The following is a 23,018-nucleotide window of genomic DNA, read 5'->3' on the forward strand; positions in this document are numbered from 1 at the left end:
AAGGGCCGGGCAACCCACCTGTCACCTGCGGATGGCGCCACGGCAAGGGTTCGGTCGGGGGTTCGTGGTTCGGCGCACCATTGTTTGCAAAAGCGTGTCACCGCTTCGCGGCACCACCTGTCATGCAGCCCCCCCCCCACCCCCTTTTCTTCCCTCCGCTTCGTGGGCGGATCGCCTCGGGGACACATGCCGCCACTTTTTCCTTTTTAGCAGATGATACCTTTACACTTGAAACATACTTAAAACTACTATACACATGAAGGTGTCAGCGTGCTTTTACTCTCGAGTCCAGAAACGAAGCGCGTATCCTAAACAATATAATAGGGGCTGGCTGCCGGGGCGGGCTGGTGCGTGTGGCTGGCTGGCAATGAGGCGCAGCCTGCGCGGAATTCGACAATCCCTCCTCGGTACAGCGCCAGCGACACCGGGCGTAAACAATGGCACCCCCTCCTCGCTCGCGACGGCCTGCGCGCAACATTGACAATCCCTCCCCGCCTGCCACGGCGCGGAACATCGCGCAACAATACCTCCCGATTCGGCCCGGCCCGGGGAACTCATCGGGCCAGCTCGGGCTCGGCGGCGGGCGGTGCAGGCCACAGCTCGGCACGGCTAGTACCAACACCGGCCACCTCGCTCGGGTCTATATATTTTGTTTCATACACAATTTTAATTACTATCTTTGGAATGAGCCCGCATACTACCCCGTATAAGGAAACCAAACGAGTATTAACCGAGAAATTTGAAAGGGAAAAGAAAAAAATTTGAACTCTACACCCCCTCCCCAGTCTTAATGGGGAGGCCTCCTGCTTTACTTCGGTGTTCGGGATGGGAACCGGTGCTATCAGGTACCTGGGGTTAATCCCGTCAGCGACCCAAGCGTTCGCCGGGGGACCCAGTAGGACCCCAAAGCTCAGGCAGCCTGGGTGAGAGCACCCAGTACGAAGCTCTTTGAGGGGCGGGACGTAGAGTGAGACGACAGAGAGACAGAGAGAGACTCAGACAGAGAAGAGGTTTGGTGGGAGCTTCTTGTTTTCGTAGGGTTGGTTGTGTACCCCATGGTACCCCCACTGTCCGGCGCTCCCGTACCGAACATACAGCGTTTTAGGCCAGCTTCAAAGGACTTATCATCGCCTCCCCGACGAGTCAAGGAGGCACCACCCGCAACCACACACCGGATGGTCTGGATTGATGGATCAAATACTCCATCGCTCCAGTGCCGAGGCCAACCCGCCGAAGCGGATTGCTTTTTAGACACCCACAGCGGAGTGGCCAGGTGAATGTGACTCTGACCACTACGCTATCACGCTTGTACGTCTGGCAGCGTGTTGGACGACGGGTTTGAGTTGCAGTGGGAGGAAGGCGGTCGAAAAATGTAATGAGATGATGGGATTCGATCCCCGGACCCCGCCATCGGGATCACACGACTTTACGCTCTCGGCCACCACGGCCCATGATGAGTGAACCGGCGTGAGGTGGGTTCTTGACGCAACAGGACTCGACCGAACCGGTCAAAATTTCGCAAGAAGTTGGGGGAGTCGAACCGCCGACCCTAGTATTAGGAACCGACGCCTCTACTCCCTGGACCACCACGTCCCATGCATGGAATGGGCTCACGTTCACGGGTTTCAACCGCACTGGGTGAGGCAGTAAAATTAAATGGAAATATTTGTTAGGAGTCGAACCTCCGGCATGTGGGTCTGTTGCACACGGCTCCGCTCGGATGGCCTCGAACCACCACCCTTAGGATAGTAAGTCGAAAAAACGTATGTGGCGCTGGTATTCGAACGCGCACCTGTGGTAATTCGATCCCACGTCTCTAACCTCTTGGCTATCACAGCAGTTGTGAATCGCGATGGATCATCTGCTTTCATTAACGTTCGTTGAATGAGATTTTTTGTCCCTTCTGGTGCTTTTTATTCTCCTTATCCGCCTCCCCGCCGCTCCCTTTCACTTGTCTGCCCCGCTGAGTAAATCTTAATTCCCCGCCGCACCTCCCCCTCCCCCTACCCCAGCCCGCCCCGCCGCCGATTCATCCGGCAAGCCTCATTGTTGAAGGCGGGGCCCTTCTGGCCCTTCTAGCGCTCCTGGCCGCGGCGCTTATTTAGAGAAGCTCGACGCGTTCGGCACCACCGCGCTCTAACACCCTCCACGCACGGTAGAGGGCCGGCCGAGGTGGCGGAGCTCCTCAAAACATGCGGTCGCGGCCACCGCGGCGTCGACGACGACGTCATACTGGGAGTCGAGTGGCGGCAACTTTGCGCCGAAAATAAAAATCTGCTAAAACTTAAATCTTGACGATTTGGGTTGTGGGTGTCCCGTGAGTGCGTGCTCCTGGCATTCCTGAAGGACTCCTCGGTGCGCGAGTCCGCCAACCAAGAGCGAGTGAGAGAGAGAGAGAGCGATCAAGACAGAGGCCCTTGAGGTGCAAGGGCGCGCGAGGCCCTTACCCTGAGGGGGAAACCGATACCTGACCGCACCGCGGCGCACCGCCCTGCCGGCCCCGCCGAAGTAGCGCCCTTTCAAGGCTACTGTACTTGAGTAATTGGTAGGCAAAGGCCGGGCTGTGCTGTGCCCTCTAATGTCCAACGGGCGATGGCCGTCATCGGCCGTCGCTCCGTCCCTCTCGCACCGAGGTGGTACGCCCTATGAGTGTGCGAGAGAGAGAGAGACCTTCCTCGGAATCTGCCCGGCCCGCGTTACAGGTGTCGGGTGGCGCCGGCCACGAGCACGAGGGTCACATGTACACTGCCCCGTCCGGCCTCGTCGCCAAGTCAGCAGCCGGCCTCTAGCCCTCTAGTTGGTGCCTGTCGCCACGGAGTACGGAGTAGAATTCCCTCGCCTCCAGGAGGAATACAAGGCGTCGGCCGCGCGCCCACAATGCCAAAAGGGGCACCGTCGGGGGCACCCGATGACCCCCGTGTGGAGCCACACTGTGGGGCCGCGGTGCTGCGGGCCGCTGCGGCTGCGGGGCCCCAACAGGCGTCGAGTTGTTTGCCAAGTTCGCCCCGCCCCGCTTTGCCCGCCGCGCGCTCCAACTGCCTCTCCTTTCCAATTTCACTCTCGTCCGCGCCGGTCCGCAAGTTTGGTTTCGGTTATTACTTTCCTGCCCGGTGCTGGCACGCGGCTGCAGCCAGGCATACGCGCATGAGCGGGCGCCAAACACACACACACACACACACACACACACACACTCACACACACACACACACACACACACACACGGCCATATTTTTCATCAGCGCGTTCGCGTTTTGCCGCGTTTTGCGCGCCGGCCGCGCTGGCCGCCCCCAAATGACGACGCTGGAAACCAAGGGAATATGAAAAGCAAAAAAGATAAAAGCATCGAGTAATCGCACACATGCCCGGGGCGGCGAAGTGGGGCAGCGGGGCGGAGGGGACGCGAGCTGCTGTTCGAACCGCGACGTGTTCATGCGATTTCTCATTTCTGTCGAGGGGCGGCGCGACCTCGAGCACGACACGGCGCGGCACGGCGCGTGCCCCAATGGCACTCCAGGTATGACGACTAGAGTGCCATCAGCACACGCACACACGCCACAACACGCTGTGTGTCTGCGCTCTCGGTCACGCCGTTACGGTGGTAGAGCGGTGCTATGCTTCGCTTATTGCTGCGGGATCGCGACTCGCTTCCTGTCCTCGACGACTGCGCTACAAAAACGACCCGCTGCTCATACGCCGCAGAAAGGCGCACACTATCGCAGCGGACTGATTGGGTGAGAGAGACGGAGCGATGAAAGCAGCACTCGTTGAGTCGACGTGGGCTGATCCTGTCCGCAGGGTCCGCAGCGTGGTTTGCACCTGACTTATGCACTGTAAATGTCTTACGGTGAAAGGCTGCACCAACATATTATGGCGAAGGTTTTCTCCATAATACCAACGAAATTCGTAAAAATATCTATAAGGTACAGTGAATTCTGAATGGTATGTTACGAAGTCAGCTGCACCACCATAATATGGAACATTTTCACCATAATATGGAGAATCTTCACTGAAGAACATTTAGAGTGTGGGCTGTTTGGACCCAACAGGGCCACGCTCGCTGCCCTCCCCGTTCGAAGGGCCGCCCAGACGGAGCAGCCAGCCAGCGCAGCCAGTGCCACGCTCCCATTGGTTCGATGGAAAACAGCGACGCACCACCGAAAAGGCGGGGGGGGGGATAAATAAATGAGGAGCGAGTCGTACCGACTGCGATGGCGTGCGTGGCCTCCACGCCGGCCTCCACGCCGGCCTCGGACGCGGCGGGGCCGTTGACGGGGAGGACGGGGGTGCGAGGCCCGGCCCGGCCCGGCCCGGCCCAGGGGGGCTCTGCGCGCCTTGCGAGCCTTGCGCGCTCTGCGGTGTCTTATCTCTTTACAGTGGCTCCGGGTGCCCCCCGCGGGGTCCCTCGTCACGGCCGCCACGGCCGCGGCCTTGGTGGCCACCATCGGGCTCCCCGAGCACCCCGAGGGGACTGGGGCAGGCTGGGGCTCCCTCCGCCACTCGCCACTCCGCCACGCCCTTTACGGTCGCACGCCACCGGGGTGGAGCGGGGTGCCGCGCTGCGCCGCGTCCCGGACACTCGAGGCACTCTTTCTCCACCCCCCTCCCCCCCCCCCCCCCCTTCCCCTCTCCGCCGCGGGGACGCGGGGCGCGGGGCCAAAGAGCGGCGGCGGTCCGCGGAGGCGCTGATGGATGCTCGGATGACATTGTCCCCACTTTGCAGGCCTCGTCGCCTCGTCGCCTCGTCGCCTCGTCGCCTTGCCGCCTTGTCCTCCGGGCCGTGGTGATACTCAGCTGGGCTGGCTGGCTGGCTGGCTGACTGGCTGCAGGCGATGTCGTGGTGAGAATGGCTTCGTGGTGAAATTAGAACGAAGCCATTCTCACCACGACATCGCCGGCAGCCAAGCAGCCAGCCAACCAGCCAGCCAGCCAGCCAGCCCAGAGAAGAAAAAGTAAGTTGCTCTGCCCTCTTCTTGTTTGCCTCTCGTTCCACCGGGAAGCAGGAAGCACGGAGGACGTGCCCCGTGGTCGTGCTGGTCGTGCTGGTCGTGCTCGCGGCGGAAAAATCCATCGTCATCGTTTTGCCGCGGCGCTGCGTCCTCTGAATCGTGAGGCCGTCGCGGTTCGCGGCCCGTGGTGCAGCGGCGTGCACTGCTTTGCGCGAGGGGGCAAAAACTCGGGATTTTCGTGTACACATGATTCGGAAAACGCAATGATTGCGCATGGTTTTAATTGATTTCATGGCTGATTTTGCCTTATTTCGCGACGCACCAGGGTGATGTTGAGCGTGATTGCGTGTGATTGTGTTCGGAGAGAAATGATTTCGGACTGATTTGGCCTGGTTTCGTGTGATTCTGCCTAATTTCGGTCGATTTTAGTGATTTTGGCTGATTTCGGATTGCTTGATTTCGCGTGATTCTCAATGATTCTTGTGTGATTTCGGGGGCCGTGTACACATGATTGCGCGAGTTTTTGCCCCCTCGGCTTTGCGGGACTTCAACCGCGCCCGGCCGCGCCCGCAGAGGACACCCCCACCCCCCACCCTCCCCCTTCAACTTGCCGCATCAAGCCTCGCGCATGCCATCAGTCGATCAGGATGGGATCTGCTGGGATTCCCCTCCCCTCCCCTCCGCCAGGGCGCGCCAGGGCCTCGGCGCGGCCGCGGCGGCCCCGGCTTGGCCGGCACGGTGCAGTATGCTCCGCACGGCTCGGCCCCCCGCCTCGACGCCGGCACACGCTACAGTACGCGCCACGCCACAGGGCCGCAGGGCACACAAGCACGCCGTCGTGGACGGGGGGGGGGGGGGGACAAGGCCACCGCCGCGCCGGGGCGAAGGCGCTCAAGACGACCGATTCCAAACAGCGTTCAGTCGCTCTGTCTCTCTCACGCCCTACGGAACGGCCTATGAGTGGGAGGGAGACAGAGCGACGCAAGCGGTGTTGGAGTCGCTGGGCGGGACGGCGTGATGACGCGCTAATCCCGCGCTGTCGCGCTGTCGACTGCTGTCCATCGCCGCGCTGATTGGAACGCCACACAGTGGGCCAGAAGACTGGTGGAGGCGGCCAAAACTCTTGACGCGTTTTGAGCTCCTGGGTCGCTAAATGGGACTCGAACTGAACGTGTGACCCCACCAATGGATTGCTCTCTGAACGAGGAATCGATTGATGGGGTCACATGTTCGATTCAAGTCCTGTTTAGCGACTGTGGAGCTGAAAACGCGTCCAGAGTTTTGGCCGCCTCCACCAGTCTTCTGGCCCACTGTGCGCCACCGCGACCACGCTGTCGCTGTCTCGCTCGCACTCACAGGGGCCGCCCTGGCGGGCGCACTGGCGGGCCATGGGTGCGACCGAACCATGTAATGAGACTGCAGGGGCGGGCCCGGGTTTTGGGTCCCGGGCCAGTGGCGGCCCCGGGGGCCGAGCGGAGCGCGGCTCTCCCGATAGCCTCCGGCCACGCGGTGGGGGGTCTCGGGGCGCAGGGGCGCAGGGGTGCGGAGGCCGCGGAGGGCAAGGGCCATTTGTCGCTACACGGCGCCGCGGCGCGGCGGCGCAGCGGAGCCCAGCCAGTGTGGCAGACACGCCTCCACAAAGCTGCTACACCCCATCGCGGCGGCCAGCCCCGCCAGCCCCGCCAGCCCCAGACCATGAGTGATGCGAGACTGCTGCCGATGGAACCAGCTGGCCGATTGGGTGGAAGGAGAAGCCAAGGCCATTGGCCAGGCCGAAGGCACAGGCCGTTTTGACCAACTTTGCGGCAACACTGCTCCCATACTGATCGCACGCCGAGTCGCACGCCGAGCAAAGGCATAGGGGAAGGTCCGAAGCCATCGCCCTGTTGAAGAGGGACGATTCGCGGGCTTAGATTTTTTTAACTACGTAGATGGCTGGTAAATGTTACCACACCCATACTGGTAGATGTAACTAAAAATGTAGTGAAAATGACTAGAATTCTAGTCATATCAACTAATGCTCGTTTAACTAGGATCAGTGTGGTAAATTTAATTACACTTTTTTTTCAGTGTAGACGCTGGGGCCACGCAATAGTCAGCCTGACTCACGTTTTCAAAACAACTTTAAACCGTTTCGACCCATTATGGTTTCCAATCTCATTTACTAGGATTCTTTTATAGTTTATAGCGGAGGCCTACAAGCGGCGAGGTCAAGAACACTGCGTGTGCCCTGCGTGCACACTGTAGTCTCCCCAAGGACCGCCCCGCCTCACTAAGTCCCCAATGGTCCGCACGGCCGGACGGCCGGATGGGGGCGCAGCAGCAACAGCAGGCTAGTTTTGGTGCTGTAGAGTCTACAGTGTAGACGCTTCAGGGAGTTGAACCAGTGAAACACACAACACTGCCAAAGCACACCATACTCTTTGGGCGGTTAAATTCCTCTCTCCCTCTCGGCTGCTGCTCGCTTTCGAGCCAATCGAACACAAGCCCTGCGCCGCACAGTGGGCCAGAAGCCGGCGGAGGCGGCCAAAACTCTCGACGCGTTTTGAGCTCCAGAGTCGCTAAATGGCACTCGAACCGATCGTGTGACCCCACCAATGGACTCCACGTTCGGAGAGCAATCCATTGGTGGGGTCACACGTTCGGTTCGCGGCCCATTTAGCGACTCTGGAGCTCAAAACGCGTCTAGAGTTTTGGCCGCCTCCACCGGTCTTCTACCCCACTGTGCGCCGCCCTGCAGGCATCCCTCCCACTCAGTGCCGCCACGACCGCACGGCATGGCACGGCCACGGCACGGCCACGGCACGGCCTCGGCACGGCCACGGCACGGCCTAGACCGGATCATATTTTACACCGCCGCGTCGATATTTTATTTATCACGTCAGTCGTCGCTCCGCGCTCCACGGCGGTGGCAGTCACGCGACGCGGAGCGTGGCTGTGGCCGGAGCGTGGCGGGAGCGTGGCTGGAGCGTGGCTGGAGCGTGGCTGGAGCGTGGCTGGAACGTGGCGGGAGCGTGGCGGGAGCGTGGCGGGAGCGTGGCTGGAGCGTGGCTGAGCGTGGCGGAGCGTGGCGGGAGCGTGGCGGGAGCGTGGCGGGAGCGTGGCGGGAGCGTGGCGCGAGCGTGGCGGGAGCGTGGCGGGAGCGTGGCTGGAGCGTGGCGGGAGCGTGGCGGGAGCGTGGCTGGCCCTGCAGTCTGGAGGGCTGTGGTTGGCTGCGTTTGGCTTGCGGTCCACTCGGCCCCGAGCAAGGCCCCGGGTCAAGTGCGCCGAGCATCCGATTCCGATACAGCGAACGTCATCGGCAGGAAAGCTGGAAACACCGCGGTGCAACGCGGCGCGCCACAGCACAGTGGGCCAGAAGATCGGTGGAGACGGCCAAAACTCTCGACGCGTTTTGAGCTCCAGAGTCGCTGAATGGGGCTCGAGCCGAACGTGTGACCCCACCAATGGATTGCTCTTCAAACGAGGAATCCATTGGTGGGGTCACACGCTCGGTTTGAGCGTCTTTCAGTGACTCTGGAGCTCAAAACGCGTCTAGAGTTTTGGCCGCCGACGCCGATCTTCTGGCCCACTGTGCACAGAGCGGCTCGCTGCTGTTGCCGAACCGGCCGGTTGGCGGCACTGGCGGACCAGCATCGTGCAGCATCGTGCTGCAGTGCAGTGTGCTGCAGCGGGCGTCACCGCGTTATCGTGTTATCGCGTTATCGCAAGCGGCCGGCGGACCAAGGATGCGCAATTCATCAGCGCATTACTGTCGGCGTAAATCCTCCACCATCCCCCCCTCCACTCCTCACGTAGTCGCGGCGTAAAATTTACGCCGCCAGGTGGCAGGAAGGAGGAAAAGGGGTGCGGAAGGGAGGCTCGCAAATCACCCGGCGGATTAAACTCATCAAAAGCGGTAGCGGCCGCCGTAGCGGCAGCGTGGGAAGCGCTTGCCGGCGTCGCGCGCAGGTCGGCCCAACGGCCAGAGCGGCGCTGCTTTTGGCGGTGCCTGGCTAGATAGGGTGAGGTTGGGTTGGCTTAGGTTGGGTTAGGTTGGGTTGGGTTAGGTTGGGTTGGGTTGAGTTGGGTGAGGTTAGGTTGAGTGGGGTGAGGTGAGGTTGGGTTGGCTTAGGTCGGTTGGGTTGGGTGAGGTTGGGTTCGGTTAGGTTGGGTTAGGATTCACCCTCACCTGACTGTTGTCGCGGACCTCTAGCAGTGCAGTATGGCCACGGCCGAACCGCTTCAGCCAGACGCCAATCCCCCAAACAACAAGCAAGACGAGAAGGAAATGACTATGCTTTGCTGTCACTAATTACGGTTGGCATGATGGAGCTGCACAAACTGTGCAGCGCCCGTAATATCGACCAATAGTGCGGCGAACCCTTTTTCGGTTTCAAGCCTCCCGCCCCGACCTCGGCCGCGGCGGCACGCGGCACGAACGAGTTCCTGAAAGTTTGGATGTGCAGGGCTGGCGGGGAGGAGGGGGGGGGGGACGGGGACAGCAGGGCGGAGTGGCGGAGTGCGCCCGGCCAGAATGAGCATTAAGAACTCCATTCAAGTTTGGAGCAGCAACTGTAAGCTGTGGGCTGTGGCTGTGGGCCCACCGTGGGGAACCACGGGGGACCCTGCGCTCGCTTCGTGGCCGCGTGGCCGCGCCATTTGTCGACAACGCCTCGACTTGCGCGCCTGTGTTTGTGTTGTGTGTGTGTGTGTGTGTGTGAGTGCGTGTGTGTGTGTGAGTGAGTGTGAGTGTGAGTGTGTGTGTGTGTGTGAGTGTGTGTGTGTGTGAGTGTGTGTGTGTGTGTGTGTGTGTGTGTGTGAGAGAGAGAGTGTGTGTGTGTGTGTGAGTGTGTGTGTGTGTGAGTGAGTGTGTGTGAGTGTGTGTGTGTGTGTGTGTGTGAGTGTGTGTGTGAGTGTGTGTGTGAGTGAGTGTGTGTGTGTGTATGTGTGTGTGAGTGAGTGTGCGCGCGCCTGCAATGACGCCGTGCCGATAGACCGCACCGCGGACTCCTCCTCTCGGGTTGAGGCGCAGGGCGCATACGCGGCGCGCAGTCATGGCAGTCATGAGCGTGGGGCATTAAAACTCCATCACGTTTTCACGGCGATAGCGACACACGCACACAGACACACGGGGACCGCCGCCCCCTCCCCTTCCCCCGCCGCAGCGGCCGCGCCACTACACCTGTCGACATGGAAACCGCGTCAGCGCGACAAGCAGACAGGTGAATAAGGGTGCGGCCCTGGAGGCCATGGAGGCCCTGGAGGAGAGGGGAGCGCTCCCTAACGGCCGGACAGGACGCCCCCCCCCCCCCTCCCTCTCCCGGAGCCAGCGCTGGTCAACAAGGTCAACAAGGTCACCAAGGTCACTATCCACACCCAGCACGAGGACGCGCGGCACGGGGGACCGACTTTTCATGCTCCGCGGGGGCGCCAATGTCTGTGCGCACCCGCCGCACGCAGACTACGTACGCAGACGCGCGAGCGCCTGCAACGGGCTGCATAGGCCACCAGTCGGACGCGCGAGCGTGGCGCTCGCAGTGTGGCCTACCCGCTCCACCGCAGGGGCTTCAGACACTGTGCCTTCGTTCGATTTGCAAGTCTCGGCCGTAGCTTCCTTGTGAAACCAAAGATCTCTTGTGAAACCGAAGATCGCTTGTGAAACCGAAGATCACTAGTGAAACCGAAGATCTCTTGTGAAAAAACAAAGGTGCCGTGAGAGCCAGAAAGAAGCAATGAGTTATTTAGCAGCGAGCTACAACCGTGCGTGACAGTCCACCTCCTCCCCGACGGGGACGCCCCGCTCGGCATCGGCCTGCAGGACGAGCAGGGCGTGCGGCAAAGCCTTGGACAAAGCAGCGGGCCCAGCCCGGCCGGGCCATTGCTGCACAGCGGGCCGGAAAACGCGTGGAGACATCAGACGCCCTCGTTCACGGCTGGGTTCGGGACGGCGGGGCGGAGGGCTGCGCGGAGGGCGGAGGACACTCGCACACCACGGCCGAGGTACGCGGCACGGCGGCACGGCGGCACGGCGTGGAGGCGGGGGAAGCCGGGGCGCGACAACAACGCGTGGCATCGACCCCTAGAGGCCTAGAGGCGGCCTAGGGGCCTACAGGCCCTAGAGGCCCTAGACAACGCAATCAATAAGGGACGCGTAATAAACCAAGACAGGCAAGGGCCCGGCCCTGCTCGCCTGGCCCGGCCTGGCCCTGGCGGCGCGTCACGAAGCAGTGGCGGGGCGGGGCGGGGCGGGGCGGGGCGGGGGAGTGGAACCACGCGGCAAACCTCCCCGCCGACGCCGCGAGCCGTGAGGCCGAGGCTGGCCGAGGCCATCACTCCCGGCCCGTCGGAAACCCGAAACCCGTAAGCCCCTCCAGACGTACTCGCCCTGCGCGGGCGGCGCGGCCTGCGCGACGTCCAATCGGACTGGCGTGCCGGCCGCGCGGGCCGTGCGGGCGCGCCTCCCGCCCCCACCCGGTGAATCATTCATTGCCGAGGGGTCGGCTAATTGGGGGTAAGACACACCAGCGACCCGGGGGGAGGGCCCGGGGGGAGGGCCCGGGGGAGGGGGGTCGCCGGCACCGCAATTTCACGCGCGTTAATTGTTTTCGCGCCGATCCGGCGCTTACGAAGAAACAGGCAAGATCTAATTGTATTCGGGCAATCCCGATAACCGCAACACCACTGCAAAACGAGTCGATTTCCACGATGCGCGTTGCATCCGTCGATGTCGTCGTCTTCCTGTGGTGGAGACGCTCGCTGTGACGGGTCGACGACGACGCCTGGGGCCGCGAGACAGCAAGGAATGGCCATGTAAGTCTAGCGCAGCCACAGACTTCCAGGGCTATTCCATGCCGCCGCGCAGCCCGCCGCTCGCCGGAGGAAGGCGCGCTGGCATGCTGGCATGCTGGCGGGCGGTGCGGGCGGGACGCTAGTTCGGCACGGGCAAGGAGAAGGCGCTCACTCACTTTTTCTCCTTGCGCTGCTGCTTCTTCTTGCGGAAGACGCGCTTGACGCGGAGCAGGATGAGCGCCGCCCTGTCGATGGACAGCTGCGACGCCGAGCCCGACGCCTTGCGGTCCGCGGCGTCCCCCATGGCGGGGCGGCCTTGGGGGCGGCGGCCTCACGCCGACGGGGCTGGCTGGGCCGGCTGGGCTGGCTGGGCTGGCTCCTGTGGGGGACAGAGAGAGACAGTGAGCCACTTCATGATTTTGCTAGTCCGTGGACAACGGGGGACTCTTGACCCGCTCTTGCCCGCTCCCCCCCCCCTTATCCAAGGCCCTCATCCATCCGTTCTGCGAATGGGATTCCACGAGAGTCTTCCTCCCGGTATGGAAAAATGAAATGGGCTCGACCGGCGTGTGACGCGACGCTAAAAATTTGCTGTCGCCATGGGCAACTTTCGGACTGACTTTGTATTCGACCGGGGAAAGTTCGGAAGGGGATGCGGAGAGGAGAGACGCGAACATGGCGGCGCGCGTTCGGTCCGCGTTCGGTCCGCGTTCGGTGGTCCGCAGCCACCGCGGCCGCAAACTTGGCAACCGCGCGCGGCCCGGCCAGCCCGAGCGGCCCGCATTACTCTGCGTCGCTCTGCGTGAAAAACAAGTGGCCGGAAAATCAACAATCATTATCGCCCGCGGCCATTTTCTCGCACCCGCGCGGAGACGGACCCTCTTGAAATTTCCAGTTTGTTTCTTCAGATCTTTGCCAAGCCTGCAGCCTGGTACAGAGACAAGTTGCTGCAGTGGAGCGGACAGCGCAGCGCGGCCGAACGGCGCAGTGCAGCATGGCCTGCAGGGCCTGCAGCCTGCGGGGGAGACGGATGGCCCATTTGCACCACCACCGCATCGTCATGTGAGACCGCGGCGCGGCGCACCGCCAGGCAGCCAGAGCAGCCAGCCGCACAGACAGGCAGGCAGCTAGGCGGCCAGCCAGGCAGGAAGGCAGCCGCGCCGCACAGCCAGGCAGCCAGGCAGCCAGCCGCACAGACAGGCAGGCAGCTAGGCGGCCAGCCAGGCAGGCAGCCAGCTTAGCTAGCCGCGCCGCCAGCCGCCGGCCAGCTCCTGGCATCCCCCAGTGTGGATAATATCCATACACGCTCGCCCGCCATGCCGTCCGTTTGGTCCGTTTCTGTTCGGCTCGACGAGTCCCACGAGTCCCCAACAGCGGCTAGGAGACTGATTCCGAGAGCCGTTTTCGTCGCTCTGTCCCTCTCGCACTCGTGGGGCGTCGCGTAAAGAGGCGAGAGAGACAGTGCGACGAAAACGACTCTCGGAATCAGTCTGAAGGCCGGCCGGGCGAGGCACACGAGCTGTTTTGGAAGCATCGGTGCGTGCCACGATAACACTAGCTCAGCAAAGGATCCGCCTTGCCACCCCCTTCCACAGACACACTCAGTGTTCCCACTTCCCGCTTATGCTGCTGTACACAATGCGACTGTATGCATGCGCCGTTCAGAGACAGTGTCTCGCAAAACTGTTAATACAAAACCCCGGTCTGACAGTCTGTCTGTTTGTCTGTCCGCCTGTCCCTCGGTGAGTGTCAGGGGTAAGGGTAAAAGAAACGCCCGAAATAAAGTGCCGGTTGGTATCATTGTCCGATACTAGCTCGAAAGCTTCGTCGCAGTTTCGGCTGCATACCGCGTGGCGACAACAATCCTCTCCCGACGATTCACACTGCTTTCTTTGCCTTTCTTCCAAATTTATTGCTGATTCCGGCAGCTGGCCTCGCTGCCCCCGCTGTGGCCCTGCTGGCCTTGCTGCTGGCCGAGCGATCGGACGGCGGACGGGGTGAGGGCGGACAGTGGCGGACAGCTGAAATGTCAGTGGGTCAGCCCGGGCCAGCCGTCAGCTCGCTTCGGACACCGCAGGCAGAGACAAAAGAAGGTTGTTCGCGGAAACGGAGCGGGGCCCCGGGGCCGCCACGTCGCCGTCGTCCCGGTCGTCCCCCGGAGTGGGGGCCTTTCGCAGGGGCCGCGGCGCCGGCGCCAGGGCGCGTGGCCGAGACAAAGGCATAAAAATCACTTGAGCCCGACCGCCCGCCCGGCCAGGGGTCGAAACCAAGGACCGAGGACCAAGGTCGTGTCGCGTTGTTGTCCGGGGTGCTCCTACACCGTGTCCCATTCGCGAATCGTATAAAAGCGGCTACGCCGACGCGCCACTCAGAGAGAAAAGGGGGAAAGAGGTGGGGGCTACGACTGTCGCGACAGACCGCCGCGCTACCGTCCATGCATATTACATTCCAGACGAGGGATTTATTGACTTGGCGTAGAGGCCAAGGCTCACAGGGTGAGGCCAGCAGCGCCTTCGTCACTCTGTCTCTCTCGCACGTATTCGGGAAGCCACGTTAGAGCGAGAGAGACAGAGCGAAGAACCTGCTAGGCGGGGCACGGGGCGCCCCGGAGTTGGGGCTACGTGGCCTGGACGGGGCGCGCCCCGCGACCGCACCACACGGCACCACACCGCACTGACAAGCAGGCAGCGACGACGGGCGCGTCGCACCGGTCCAGTTCCAGGATCATCCAACACCCCGTCAAGAGCAAAATTTCCCTGCAAGTTTCTAATTAGTTGATCAACTGTAAAACCACGCAAGAGGGTCGAACATTCAAGTCGCAATCAGAAACAACATAATTACACCGCGAGCCAGCAGACTTTTCTCGGCCGAAGCCGCATGCTTTCAACAAATAAATTGCCCCAGCCTCCCAGTGACCCGACGGTTACACGCGGCGCCCGATTTTCCTTTTTTCTCGTGCCGCGCCTCGCAGCCCACCACAACGACCCCCTCCACAAAAAATAAATAAAACCGGAGTCGCACGGGTGCCAATTTTCTGGCAGCATGAACACACTGTTTCTGACGGCGCAGCTAATTTTTGTATTATTTTTCGCTAGATGAGGGGAACTTTTTACCATGCACAGTACAGCTCGACATGCACTCGGTCCGTGAGTCTCCGAGAGTCCCCTCGTCAGTCCCCCGGGGAGCGCGTCGTCGCGAGCGGCGAGGCGACGCACTGACGTACCATGCTGCTGGCGAGGCGGGGTGGCGGGGCAGCGGCGGGCCTTCCCTTCAGCAGACGGAGTCCAGGTACGAGCCCAGCAGGGTGACGAGGAACAGGAACATGAGCACGAGGACGAGCATGGCGTGGCGCGCGGCACGACCGCCCCGCCGCCCGGCGCGGCCCCGGCGCGGTCTGGCGTGCTGCCTGGGGCACTGCCTGGGGCACTGCCTGGGGCACTGCCAGGGGCACTCGTCGAGCACGCGTGCGGCCGTGCGGCTGGCGCGGAGGCAAGGGGCTCGGTGCTGGTGCTGCCACGTCCGTAGCGGGGGGCGTCTCCGCGCGCACTGCGCCCGGCAGCGGCGGCAGCCCGCCGAGGGGCCCGGCCCGCCACCGCCCTCGCGCTCCAGGCGGGGCGGGGAGGGGAGGGGAGGGTCTGGCGCGCACCCTTCATCGGATGGGGCACTCCGTTGTCACGCGGCCCATGTGTCCTGCACGAATAGGGTCTGGGCGCTGCTGTAGGGTCATCGACAACCCCGGCGGGGCCTCGGGCGCAGCTGTTGCCACAACAACAAAATGAAAACTTGTTTTGTTTCGTGGCTCGAGAGTCGAGACCCGTGTCCAGCTGACCCCGCCAAGCGGCAAGCCGAGCCAAGCCGAGGCCCGCGTCAGCGGCGAGTCCGGGAGGCGGGACGGGAGCCCTGCTAATGGGATAGCCCCGAAGGGTAAGCAGCGCAGCAGCGGCCCGGACGCTGGCGTGGCGTGGCGGCGTCGGGGGGATGATTAAGCAAATGGGGCACGCGCCTCGCCGCGCCTCGGCCGCCGCAGGCAGCAGTGGGCAGCAGCGGGCAGCAGCAGGGCCGGGCCAGCCTGGGCCAGCCCGGGCCAGCCCGCGGCCGCGGACCTTGGAGTAATACTGTTAGGGAGTCCTAACTAGAGCTGCACCTTTCTGTTTGCCAACGCCCTGAAGGCTTGATTTTCAACTTAGAGACTTTTCCAATAGTTCATCTTGTCACAAAAAGAGTGAGGATTTACGGGATGCAAACAGATTGGAGCTAACCCATACCGTTCCGGAGTTCGGGGCGTTTCTGTGCGTGGCACTAGGTGTCCGGCGAATCGTAGAGAGAGAAAGAGATAGTTTCTGAACTTTGCCACCATTTAGCTCCTGACTGGGGCAACTTAGAAGGTTCTGGTTTTGAAAAATGGATTTAGAAGGCGAAGAAGATGGACGGGATGTAATCAACATTGATGAATTCGGTCGGTTTCATGGAGTGCATTACCGTCCGGGTGGTTTTCTCTCTCTAGAATTCGCCAGACAGCTCGGCCCACCGCCGCACCAGTTAGGACTCCCCACTGTATTACTCCAAGCGCGGACGGGACACCCCGATATAATATTCAATCCCGCTCGCTCCCCGAGCAGCAGGAGGGCCGCAACCCGCACCCTCGGCCTGCCGCAGGCCTGCGAAGACCTCAGCCAACTTTCATTCATAATTATTATTGCGTCGAGGCGCCTAGCCTCCCTCTCCCCTCATCCACCCCTCCCTCACCCGCTCCGCCTGCAACAATGTAGGCGCGACGCCCCGCTCGGCTGTGCGGGCTGGGCGCAGCGGTGCTCAGCGGCACTGCAACCAGTGCAACGCAGTGCCACGCCATGAACGGGGACGCCGGCAGCAACGACGTCACCGGTCAGTACTCGCCTCCGCAAAACACCCTGCCCCTACGATCACCAACAAGTCGACGCGTACCCGCCGAGGTTAGGGTTGACCGATAGCATGTCGTTTTCATCGGCAACGCGCCGGAGAACACGTTTGTACCTTTTTTCCACTTTGCTCTGACAAACTTTTGGCACATTTTGGTTAATCTTTGGTAAGGACAACTCCACTGGTTCAATAAATACAGGTGTCTAAAGTCGTGAGGTGATCTTTCTCGCGGGCCGGGCTCGCCTGGCTACGTCGCTGTGCGACACGCAGGCACGCCGCGGCCCGGGAAGTGAGGTTAGGGGAGTGGCTGAACGTTTGCGCGCCACCGCCACGTTGCCGGCTTTCTGTGCTTAGGAGGTGGAAGCAGCGGTCCGCCCTTGACGTCCTTCACGTTCTTGACGTCCTTGACAGCGGCCGATTCCGAACAGCGCGTTTTGCTCTCTGCCTTCCTCGCTCTCGCTCTCGTTCCTACGGGGTGCGAGAGACAGGGCGGTGCGGGCGGCCCCCAAATTATTTACCTGTTTGGCCACGCGGCTCGGCCTCGGCCGGCATTGCCCCGCGCCGACTGCCGACCGGCCTCGGCCCCGACCCGACGGCCCCGACGGCCCCGACGCGCGCGGCGGCGTCTCCGGATAAAAGTTGAGGGCTGGACACAAGTTTCCTTCGGTAAATACGTGAGGTTCGTAAACTCGGCGGCCAACTTCTCCATTGCCGCGTTGACGCCCAGCGCGCCCAGCATGGCCTGGCCGGAGGCTCCAGTGGCGGCACGGCGCGGTACAGGCGGGGAGGGGAGGCAAAGTTGCCTCTGATTAGAACGGACTGGTCGCGAGCGGCGCGCGGCCCCGCCCACGCCTTCGCCGCCACGGGCCGCGGACAAAGTTCCAAACTCGGCGGGGAAAAAACTAGCCCCAAATTCTTACGTTTCATTCTTATCCCGTTTCAGTGCGCTTCGGCCGCTTCTACGACCTGCGCTCCTGCAGCGACTTCTCCTGCTCGGCCCTGCGCCCCGCCAGCGCCGCCCTGCCGCGCCGCGTCTCGGACCAGGACCGCGGCACGGCCAAGCAGAGAGGTGCTCACGACGGACGAACGGGAACGCCATTCATCACCTAGCGAGCTTGTTTTCGCGCGCGGGAATCTTTTCTCTTTCTTTCATCCTCTTTCTTCTTTCCCTTTTTTGTCCCTTTGACTTTGCGATGGACTCCGTGTTGGGGATGGCCGATAGGGGGTGACGCAGGGCAACCGTTCGCCGCGACCGGGGAACGTGTGAATCGCATCACGCGACCCGTCAGTGCGCCTGAATTTTCCATCGTTGGCCATTTTGACGGCCGTTGGCAGCCGCCTCTCTTTCCGGGCCACTGTGTGCCCCGCTGCACTCCGTGCCTGTCCTGCCCTGCCCTGCCCTGCCCTGCCCTGCCTGCCCTGCCCTGCCCTGCCTGCCCTGCCCTGCCCTGCCCTGCCCTGCCTGCCCTGCCCTGCCTGCCCTGCCTGCCCTGCCCTGCCCTGCCTGCCTGCCCTGCCCTGCCTGCCCTGCCTGCCCTGCCCTGCCCTGCCCTGCCCTGCCCTGCCCGCGGCGCGGTTTAATGGACTGACACTGCTGACAGGCGCTGGCCCCGCTGGCCTGGCTGGTTGCGCCGCCGGTCCGGGTCGCGACGTGGCCGGCGACCCGGTCGCCGCGTTCCGGGTGACGAGCATGGCCGCGCGCCGCGTCGTCCTCGCCCTGGCGCTGGTCTCCACGCTGCTCTTGTCTCTCGGTGAGTGAGGGAAAAGAGGAAGAAAAAAAGACGCAGTGCTGCATAAAAGCACCGGTTAGGTTAGGTCCGCCTTAGTTTGGAAGCAGCATTGTCCCAAAGTTCATCAAAACGGTCACAAACGTCTTTGAAAAATCGCGTTTTGGGCCGACTTTAAGCAGCCACTGCGTCTGATCCGAGGCGGTATTTCGTCCTCCCTCAACGGGCAATTAGTCTTTGGATCTTCCTTAACCATGCCTATGTTACGGAGTGCGATTATCTGCCTTAGTTTGGCAGCAGTATTGCCGCAAAGTTGATCAAAAGTTACAAATGTCTTTTGAAAAATCGTGTTTTGGGCCGACTTTAAGCAGCCACTGCGTCTGATCGAAAGCGGTCGAAAGCGTCCGTTTCTTTTAAAACAGTCCTGGAAACGGGTGGTCGGCTAAAAAAAAAACGCTCCATATTCCAGGAGGGTCCTGGAAGTTTTGCCATAGGACCGTCGTTGAAACGGGCCCTCCGTACAATGTTGGAGCCTTTCTGTCCTGGTTTTCTCAGACGCGTTGTTACCGTGTTGTTCTCCTTCTCCGTGCAAGAGGTCGACGCCTGGCTTCGCGTGGTTTATGCACGGCCCTCTGATGGCTATTCCCCCGCCTTGTTCGCAGCCATGGCCGGAATGTACGTCAACGTCAGAGTGCTCAGCCGACAGCTTCACCATCTCTCCGCCGAAGTGGACAGCTCGATGGTCAGTGGCGCCCTCCTCACTCTACCCTTTTGTACCATTGTAGTGTAGCACGCACTCCACCGATGGACGGCGGAAACGCCTGCCGGCGGCAGCATAGGCAGCCCAGTGGACAGTGGTGTGTGCAGAGGGCCGGGTGGCCTACCCGCCGCTCTGCAGGCGCTCGCCGAGCCATTCCGCGCGTGCAGAGCTCCCTCTACTTCTCTCTCTCTCTCTAAGAGACAACAAAACAGCATGATTTTTTTTGTGACAAATTTTTACACTTCCCCGTTTTGGCCCGTATTGTGAACTAAAAAACCCCCCAATAAATCCTGTTATAAACTAAAAAAACTCTCTCTCTCTCTCTCTCTCTCTCTCTCTCTCTCTCTCTCTCTCTCTCTCTCTCTCTCTCTCTCTGCTCTCTCGCTCTTATGTGGCACACCGCGTGAGTGCGAGAGAGACAGAGCGAATCGGCCTGCAGTGCGTGCCCTCGTTTGGACCGCCGTCAAAGCGATCGGCTTCACCGACAATGTTGTCGTTACTGGGCCGCGAGAAAAGCGTCCTCTCTCTCTCTCGCTCTCCCACTGCATCGCAGCAGCCTTCGGGGGCGGCGGCTCTGGGACGCGGCGACCAAGCGGCGACACCAATCCCTCTTCGTCTCTTTGTCCAGAGCAAACTGTTGGCGGTGCAGCGGCGGCAGGAGGCGCAGCACGACAAGCTTTACGATCACGTTAACCGCGCCGAAGGTAAGAACGAGCACGCTGTCTCTCTCGCACTCAAGCGACGTCCCGCGGCGCACAGTGGGCCAGAAACCGGTGGAGGCGGCCAAAACTCGACGCGTTTTGAGCTCCAGAGTCGCTATGCAGGACTCGAACCGAACGTGTGACCCCACCAATGGATTGCTCTCCGAACGAGGAATCCATTGGTGGGGTCACACGTCCGGTTCGAGTCCCATTTAGCGACTCTGGAGCTCAAACGCGTCTAGAGTTTTGGCCGCCTCCACCGGCTTCTGGCCCACTGTGCGGCGGCGCGAGAGAGACAGAGTGCGGTGCATGCTCTCCTCGCCGAGTCGGGCTGCGGTGGGGCCACTGGCGCGATTGCCGCTCCAGCAGACTGGTTCAGAGAATTCGTTTCCGTCACTCCATCTCTCGCGCTCTCATGGCGTCCCGTATGGTTGCGAGAGAGACTGAGCGACGAAAACGACTCTGACTCAGTCTGCAGACAGGCTAGGGCAGGCCGAGAAGGCAGACGCTGGGGTCGTTGTGGCGGACAGGCCCCCGGCCCGGCGCCCCCCGGCCCGGCCCTGCTCGGCCTGATTGTGTTTACCTCTCCGGCGACGCTGTGCTACGCTGTGCCGGCCGCCGGGTTGGGTCAGGTTAGGTTAGGCCAGGCCAGGTTGATGATGTCGGATGTCCCCGCCAGCGAGGCTGCGCGCCGAGCTGGCGTCGCTGCTGCGCCGGGAGATGTGGCTCCGCGACAACGACAAGACCGGCCTGGTGGACTTCGCCCTGCAGTCCGCGGGTGAGTCGACGTGCCAGTGGCGTGCCGCGTGGTGGCGGCAGGGTGGGGCGGAGGGTCGAATCGAGACGCCTGGTGGTAGGCAGCTTCGAGTCCATTCCGCATTTCGAGATGGCCAAATCAAAACCCTCGCTGTCTGGGTTGAAATTGGCGGGGAACGTGACGTGTCATTCCAGCGTCTAGTCCGCGTCGGAGTGCCTTTCCCTTTCCCGCGCATTATCGGCCCGGCCCGGGTGGATGGTTCGGGGTTGTCGCCCCCGCCCCGCCCCCCCGCCACGTCACTGAAAGGCTGTCCGTCATCATCTAGATTGATGTATCGGATTGGCAAGACTGATGGACGGCGCGGCGGCGCGGCCTGCAGCTCGTCACTCTGTCTCTCTCGCACCCCCGTACAGGACGGCCCGCGAGGCCGCGAGGCCGCGAGTGCGACAGAGACGGAGAGACCGCCACGTGGAAGCGCGTGTTGCAGGGGGGCGCGTGGCGAGCACGGCGGGCACGCCGCCCTACCAGGCCGAGGACGTCTCACTGCACTTCCTGGGCATCCGGCTGTACCACTACACGCGCGCCGACCCCAACGCCATGCTGCAGGTGAGCCTCCTGCGCCTACCACTTCAGGCGGAGGAAGGAACTTCCCCGCAGCGCCCGGCGGCGCCAGGGCCGGGCAAGTCCAGCCGGCCGTGACGGGGCGGGGCGGGGCGCGCGGGGGACGCGGGGACCGGACCAGCCTCCAGAGTCCGACGGGATCCATCCCTCGCCGCTTGCACTTGCACAACTAAGTAAAGTCCACCCCACCCCGCCCCGCCCCGCCATTTCCCACCGTGTTTGAATGCTAATGAGCAGTCCTGTTCCCGAGCTCAGGGCCCGGCCCTGGCCAGGCCGAGCCAAGGCCCAGGCCGGAACCGCCTCGCCGGGATTCAATTCGCAGTGCCCCGCCTCAACGTTCGGGATTCGGGCTCGGGGCGAAGCCGGGCGGAGGAAAGTTGTTCGCGTTGTTCTAACGGCGTTTCGGTTTGCGCGGCGCGTGGCGGGGCGGGGCGGGGCGGGGCGGGGCGGGGCGCTACGCAGTAGACTTGCCGCTAATATGGCTGCCCTCCGCCTCCAGCCCGGACAGGATGGGGCGGGGCGGGGAACAGGGAGAATGCCTGGCTGGCTGTTTGCCTCACACAAACATGACAAAGACATCATGTTTGGGATGTACCAGGCAGCTGGCGCTGCTGGCGACTTGCTAGCGAGGCCCGGGCGAGACGAATCCCGAAGAAACTCGCCCGCGACCATGGCGAAGTGTGCCGGGCCGGCCGGGCCCCATCGACGTGTATCCATCCTATCAGTGCGAATGCAAAGCGCGAAGCGTGTGTGAGTGGGACACGCCACGGTTGCGGGGCGGGGCGCGCGCCTCGCCGTGTTTGATGTGGTTGTCCCCATTGGCGCCCGCGCAGCGCCACGCCAGCCACGCCGCGAGGGCCGTGTGGCCGTGTGATGTGATCTCCGATGCCGATGCGATGTCGGCTGATGTGATGGGATGCCTGCTGTGATGATTTTTCCCGCGAGAAACGCCGCTCCATCTCTCCAGCCCGACATGAGCCCGGGGGCGTGCTGGGCGTTCCGCGGCGCGCGAGGGGTGGCCGTCGTCTCCCTGCTGGGCTACGTGCACCTGTCCGCCGTCAGCATCGAGCACATCCCCGCCAGCCAGGCCCCCACCGGGGTCACTCTGTCCGCCCCCAAGGACGTCGTCATCTTGGTAGGTGGACAACCCGGTGGCAAACCTGCTGCGTGGTTCGCCTACTGTGTGCAGCATGCTGCAGCTAAGCCTTTTCCCCTCTGAGCATGGCGGCTCCTGCCTCGTAACGCCGACATTGGCATTCCATCACGTTCAAGAGCCACGGCCCTTCGGGCTTAAGGCTTCAGGCGACTCCCAGCGTTACCTGGCGATACTCCGCGTCGCTCGGCGTAGCGTCCTTGCGCGCAGGGGGTATCGCCGCGGGCCGGTTCTATTGTGCCGGTCGGCCGGTCTTGACCTTTCTAAAAGTGAAATCGGCGCTGCACGCTGCAGGCCCTGCCGGGCCCCGAGTTGGACGAGCGGGCCGTCGAACTGGGACGATTCGTCTACAAGATCGACGACCTGCCCCTGCAGATCTTCAGGATACCTGTAAGCGCAACTCGCTTGTCCCTCTCGGTTTTGTTTTTGTTTCGACATGTTAAATTTTTAATCTTTGTTTCTAGAGACCCGTCGGCAGTTTCCGGTACGTGGCCCTTCGCATCGACAGCAACCACGGCCACCCGGACTTCACGTGCGTCTACAGGTTCCGCGTCCACGGTTTCCTCGACCACGACGACGGCCTTCACGGCCACGGTCAGCTCGTCGAGGCCGCGGACGCTCCTCGGGACCTGCAGCACTAGCTCTAGGCCAACTTAGATTCGGGGTATAGAAAAAAAAGAACG

At 62.3% G+C, this 23,018-nt stretch overlaps 1 protein-coding gene across 2 annotated transcripts; it reads left to right on the plus strand.

The window, feature by feature from the left end:
* The first annotated feature begins 16,465 nt into the window (after window positions 1-16,465).
* On the plus strand, window positions 16,466-23,013 carry LOC117646224. Of its 2 annotated transcripts, none has more exons than XM_034387032.1 (6): window positions 16,466-16,601; window positions 19,006-19,085; window positions 19,732-19,807; window positions 21,049-21,167; window positions 22,630-22,725; window positions 22,800-23,013. In XM_034387032.1, the coding sequence occupies exons 1-6, from the start codon at window positions 16,568-16,570 to the stop codon at window positions 22,974-22,976; spliced, it is 582 nt and encodes a 193-aa protein (XP_034242923.1). In that variant the 5' UTR covers window positions 16,466-16,567; the 3' UTR covers window positions 22,977-23,013. The 2 variants fall into 2 exon arrangements, with proteins under 2 accessions (XP_034242923.1, XP_034242922.1); XM_034387031.1 differs by lacking the exon at window positions 16,466-16,601 and adding an exon at window positions 18,263-18,367.
* Window positions 23,014-23,018: the final 5 nt, after the last annotated feature.

Source organism: Thrips palmi, unplaced genomic scaffold (assembly GCF_012932325.1).
Source record: "Thrips palmi isolate BJ-2018 unplaced genomic scaffold, TpBJ-2018v1 HiC_scaffold_19, whole genome shotgun sequence".
Lineage (NCBI taxonomy): Eukaryota > Metazoa > Arthropoda > Insecta > Thysanoptera > Thripidae > Thrips > Thrips palmi.

Bases quoted from the DNA above. Each gene is read 5' to 3' on its own strand.
- LOC117646224 (XM_034387031.1), top strand. From the start codon at position 18,307: ATGGCCGCGCGCCGCGTCGTCCTCGCCCTGGCGCTGGTCTCCACGCTG. The intron at 19,086-19,731 runs GTCAGTGGCGCC...CTCTTTGTCCAG, and splicing joins CCGAAGTGGACAGCTCGATG to AGCAAACTGTTGGCGGTGCA. The intron at 22,726-22,799 runs GTAAGCGCAACT...CTTTGTTTCTAG, and splicing joins TGCAGATCTTCAGGATACCT to AGACCCGTCGGCAGTTTCCG.